The sequence below is a fragment of the Lipotes vexillifer genome, unplaced genomic scaffold (assembly GCF_000442215.2).
Source record: "Lipotes vexillifer unplaced genomic scaffold, Lipotes_vexillifer_v1.1 scaffold1735, whole genome shotgun sequence".
Taxonomy (NCBI): domain Eukaryota; kingdom Metazoa; phylum Chordata; class Mammalia; order Artiodactyla; family Lipotidae; genus Lipotes; species Lipotes vexillifer.
In genome coordinates this window covers 271,192-277,191 of record NW_006776047.1, presented here as the reverse complement: position 1 = coordinate 277,191, position 6,000 = coordinate 271,192, and the positions used below count along the sequence as shown (strand labels likewise).

General features: G+C 36.0%; 1 protein-coding gene across 1 annotated transcript in view; it reads left to right on the top strand.

The window, feature by feature from the left end:
• Positions 1 to 381: 381 nt before the first annotated feature.
• Positions 382 to 6,000, top strand: part of MTMR8 (myotubularin related protein 8) — a gene marked incomplete at its 5' end in the record, with an annotated part of 108,173 nt that continues 102,554 nt past the window's right edge. Inside the window, 2 exon segments of the mRNA XM_007472163.1 lie at positions 382 to 582; positions 2,993 to 3,121. Of these exon segments, the coding sequence (XP_007472225.1) occupies positions 382 to 582; positions 2,993 to 3,121 (330 nt within the window).

The following is a 6,000-nucleotide window of genomic DNA, read 5'->3' as shown; positions in this document are numbered from 1 at the left end:
TTAATTAAAATTAAATACAATTGAAAATTCAGTTCCTTAGTCACACTAGGTGCATTTCAAGGGCTTAATAGTTAGTGACTACCATATTGGACAGCACAAATATGGAATATTTTGATCATTGCAGAAAGTTCTATTGTAGAGGATGTAAAAGGAAATGGAATGGATTACCAAGGGCTTACAATCTGGATAATAATGAAGGATGCTTGTGGCTAAGAGGTCCATTGGGATTAATGAACTTTGAGATTCTGCATGGCATTTTGGCATTAGGCATTTCCTTACCAATGCCAACAGAGACAAAATGTGACCTTGCTATAGCCTATTCCAAACTGTAATCCCTTATGTTAATCATTGTCTTTCTTTACCTTTATTTGCATCTCTCAGGTGTGGCCACCTGGAGGGGGATGCTAAAGAAGTATCCCCTATCTTCACACAGTTCCTAGACTGTATCTGGCAGTTAATGGAACAATTTCCTTGTGCCTTTTAGTTTAATGAATATTTCTTGCCAGAAATTCATGACCATCTTTTCTCCTGCCAGTTTCGGAACTTCCTTGGAAACTGCCAGAAGGATCAAGAAGATCTGAGGTGAATTCAGTTTGTGAAAAAACACTGAATAGGGAGAGGTGATCAGTGTAAAAGAAATTTACCCACCACCTTGAATTTGGGACAGCAGTTCACAAAAGGGGAGGAGCTGACAACTATAAAAATATCTTTTGAAGCATAAATCACTCAGTGTTTGCATGGAGATTCCTCAAAACCTCAGATTCTTTATCTGTGAAATAGAGCAATCCTGAGGAACCAGTAAAACAATGGATGTGCAAGGACTTTGTAAGGAATGAACTACTGTGCAGGTGTGAGTAATCAATAGCTACAGTCCTTTATCATTTGTGTCAGAGATCACCAAATGGCAGTTCATAGGCCAAATCTAGCTTAACAGGTATATTTTGTTTAGTCCGTGGAGTATTCTTTAAACTGTGAATAAGTTGTCAACATTTAAATATCATGATATTTCACATAAAAATCCAGTTATTTTAGGATTTTTTCTTAAATCAAAAAGCTGTTGTGCCAAGATATTCTGCAAAATCAGGAGCTCTGGCAGTACTGGACCTGCATTTTCTAATGGAAGTAATCAGCTAAAGCTGAATAACAGCTGCTCTACTTGAATGAAGCACTCACTCTCGTTTGCCACAGTTCTCACCACTCTCTATAGTTTATTCTCAGCGCACTTCTAATGTTATCTTCCCAGCTCCTATAGGCAGTTGAATTTGCACCAGACTTAAAACTCTAACATCCTCACAATATATAAAACGTAAATAATTTTTGAGGTTGACAAGATAGAGTTTCTGTGAATAGCATTCTCCTTGTTTTAGAGTCAGAGAAAATGAAATAGAGAGGGAAGTAGCTGTCGCACAGCCCACTCTTCTTTCATAGCTGTTGGTTGAGTGGCAGTTAGCTCAAGTTCTCAGACCCCTCTATGATGTATCTTGGATGAATTGGATGACATCTCTAATTCTGTTTTCTTGTCAACACAGAGATGGATCCTCTGCTTTAACATTTGTTCTTACTTGGTAGCTTCTACACACATTTCTATTTCATTTTGCAACTAGACGTTTCTTACCCTCTTCGCAGACGCTTTCAGACACATTCATTCTGTCTCTGACCTGCTTTTCTAGCATTAAAATCTAAAATCTTTTCCATATTCCTTTTTCCACCCTCTTAAAGTGAGGCTAATATATCCTAGACCCATTCCACACACAAATCTGAATCTCCATGTAAAAGTACAAAAGTTGAAAATTTTAACATGTTAAAATAGTGATTGCATAAAATAAACAGAAATATCATTCATCCATAAAAGAAAAGGCATAGACTCTAGAATCAGAGAGACTGGGGTTCAGATTTTGGCTCTGTCACCTACTAGCTATGTGACTTTTTTCAAATTATTTTTGGTCTCATTTTCTCATTATTATTTTGGAGATAAAATATTTCACAGAGTTTTATTATGAAAATTTAATGAAGTATTTTAGGTAGAGTCTGGAACAGTGTTTCACACATAGTACATACTCAACAAATACTAGTTACCTTACCTCTGCAAGATTTTTTTTCAACCAAAAACAAATGAGAAAGATGGATATACAAGTCCTTTGACCTCATTGAAATGGTCTGAGGATTCTAAAAGTTACAAGACTACAATGTTTGGGTCCTACAACCCATACCACTTCTCTTTGTTGTCCTCCTTGAGCTTTCTTTGACACTGTGTGAGTAAATGAACTACCCATGCATTGTTACGCAGCAGCTCTCATTGGGACAATGGATCCCATGTTTTTTGCAGTGTTAACTAAGTGGCTCCTGAAGGACTCAACTAAGGTATAAGAAGAATCAGTCTTGCAATATAAACATCACAGTCTGTGCTGCTCATCTAGATAACTCACAAATATTTGCTAATATAAATTGCTAATTGTCTTTCACTGTCTTACACCTTCTGAGAGGAGGAGAAGCTGGCTTGAAATAAAATAAAATATAGAAAATCCAGAAATTCACCCTCTAGTCTTTCTGTTAACTTACCAGATTTTTAAAAGCAATTCTAGATTTTTTAAAACTGGGAAGGTCATTAGTTAATAGAATCTGAGATTTGGAAGAGACCTTAAAGGTCATATTTTACAAATGAGGAAATAGTCCCAGAAAGAGCTAGGGACATTCCTCAGATTACATAGCTACTCCATGGCAGAGACTATACTCAGCATCTGTTGCTCTTCAATGTGGAACTCTTTCTAACCTCTAATTCATTTAAAAATGGGTAAGTTGAAGCCCAGATAATTTGTTACTCTATCAGTGTTCATTACCACTTATTTTCACTTTCCTTCTATCATATCCTATCCCTCTGTCTTGAATTAGGTTAATTGTTAATAAAATTTGGATGATTATCAAGTTCAACAGGACTGTTGATTTTACTTGCTTGCTGCTTTTAATTTTTTGGCTTGCTTTTGTTTTCTGACAGAATCTATGAGAAAACCCATTCCGTGTGGCCTTTCTTGGTTCAGAGGAAACAAGACTTCAGGAACCCTCTCTATAAAGGCTTCATTGTGTATGGGGTACTCAATCCTAGTACTGTGCCCTACAACATTCAGTAAGTTCCTAAGCTGTCCCATCCTTTCTTACAGCAAGCCCAGGGCCTCAGCTGCTTTGCCTCTCCTTTTATAGCTGACATCATCTCCATAAGCCTGGCTATGGAGTAGGACACTCTCTCCCCAGATCACCCATTCCTTGCTGCCTCTGCAAACAAGACCACACTCCCTTTGATTGTTGTTACTTGATGAGGGAAATAAACAAGAAAAAATAGTTGATTTGTAGTAATACAACCATTCAAGATGTAGGTTGTTTCATTCCTTTGAGTCTTTCCTTGTATATTCCTCTTCTTTCCCGTCCTTTTCCCCAACAAAGAGAAGGAAAAACAGAGAAAGAGAATGTGCTGGTATTGTTTGCTCTACTTTCCCCAAAAAGTGTAAAGTATAGGGTGCCATGTTCACTGACCACAACTCAATGAGTACAAGACAGAACTGAATGCATTTATTAAGTCTAGCGGTTTATTTTGTATATTCATTAGGATTTTATATATGTAAGATCATGTCATTTCTGAATAGAGATTGTTTTACTTATTCCTTTCCAATTTGGATGCCTTTTATTTTCTTGCCTAATGCCCTGTTTAGAACTTAGAGTGTTGAATAGAAGTAGTGAAAGCAGGCATCCTTGTACTGTTCCTGATCTTAGGGGGAAACCTTTTGGTCTTTCTCCATTGAGTATGTTATATTTTTGTTTTGTTTTGTTTTACAAATGACCTTTATCACGGTTAGGACATTCCTGTCTGTTCCTAGTTTGTTGAGTGCTTTTGTGATGAAAGGGTGTTAGATTATATCAGATGTTTTCCTGAATCATGTTGAGATGCAGATGACTATGTGTTATTTTCTCCTTAATTTTATTTATTTATTTTTGTTTCTTTTTTGTTTGGCCATGCCACACAGCTTGCAGGATCTCAGTTCCCTGACCAGGGATTGAATCCAGGCCACAGTAGTGAAAGCCCAGAATCCTAACCACTAGGCCACCAGGGAACTCCCTCTCCTTAATTTTATTAATATGGTGTATAAATTTGATTGATTTTCAGATGTTGAACCACCTGTGCTTTCCTAGGGTAAATCCCACTTGGCCATGGTGTATAATCCTCTTAATATGCTGCTGCATTCAGTTGGCTACTATATTGTTGAGAATTTTTACATCTATATTCATAAAGCATATTAATCTACATTTTTTTTGTGATGTCCTGGTCTGGCTTTGGTATCAGGGTAATGGTGACCACATAGAATGAGCTGGGAGTGTTCCATTCTCTTCAATATTTGGAATAGTTTGAGAACGATTGTTGTTAATTCTATAACTGTTTGGTGGAATTCACCAGTGAAGCCATCTCGTCCTGGATTTTTCTTCGTGGGGAAGTTTTTTGATTACTGAATCTGTGTCTTTACTTGTTATAGGCCTGTTCAAATGTTTTATTCCTTCTTGAGTCATTTTTGGTAGTTTCTATGTTTCTAGAAATTCATCCATTTCATCTGTCTAATTTGTTGGCATGCAATTGTTCAGGATATTCTCTCATATTTTTCTTTATTTCTGTAAGTTCAGTAGTAACATCCCTAATTTAATTTATGATTTTAGTAATTTGAGACTTTTCTCTTTTTTCTTTTATTTTTTGAGGCCAAAATACTTTAATATCCAAAGCATCCTGTACGTAAACTGGATAATACATATTAAATTATACATTTCTATGATATTTAGGGGTTTTGGGGACATTTTTCCCACTTCATTGAGATATAATTGACATATAACATGGTGTAAGTTTAAGGTGTACAATGTGGTGATCTGATACATGTAAATATTGTGAAATGCTTACCACAATAAGATCAGTTAGCACATCCTCTACCTCATGCAATTACCATTTTGCTGTTGCTGTTGTTATGGTGAGAATATTAAAGCTCTGCACTCATAGCAAAAATATGGAACAATTCAAAAATTTGCATGTTATTCTTTCACACATGCCATGCTAATCCCTGTATCATTCCAATTATATTATATGTGCTTCTAAAGTGAGCACTCTCATTGTTTTTAATCAGTTTAGCTTAAAGTTTTGTTGAATTTATTGATCATTTCAAAGAACCAATTTTAGTTTTGTTGATTTTCTCTATTTTTTATAATCTTTATTTCTTTTATCTCTGTTCTAATCCTTATTATTTCTTTCCTTATGCTGACTTTGGTTTTAATTTGCTCTTCTTTTTTAGTTTCATAAGGTATAAAGTGATTTACTTGAGATCTTTCTTCTTTTTTAGTGAATGTATTTACAGCCATAAATTTCCTTCTTAGCAGTTCTTTCTCTGTATCCCATAAGTTTTGGTATATTGTGTTTTTGTTTATACCCATCCCAAAGTATTTTTAAATTTGAATTTCAGACAAACAAAAAATAATTTTCTTAAAAAGCTTGGATGTTATGTCCCTTTAATGCATTTAAAGACAGTTCTAAAGTGTACACAGAAATGGAATTGAAAGTTACAGTTAAAAATTAAGGTGAGGTGGATGGACCTAGAGTCTGTCATACAGAGCGAAGTAAGCCAGAAAGAGAAAAACAAATACCGTATGCTAACACATATATATGGAATCTAAGGAGAAAAAAAGAAAAAAAAAAAGGTCATGAAGAACCTAGGGGTAAGACTGGAATAAAGACACAGATCTACTAGAGCATGGACTTGAGGATAAGGGGAGGAGGAGGGGTAGGCTGTGACGAGGTAAGAGAGTGGCATGGACATATATATACTACCAAGCGTAAAGTGGATAGCTAGTGAGAAGCAGCCGCATAGCACAGGGAGATCAGCTAGGTGGTTTGTGACAGCCTAGAGGGGTGGGATAGGGAGGGTGGGAGGGAGGGAGACTCAGGAGGGAAGAGATATGGGAACATGTGTATATGTATAA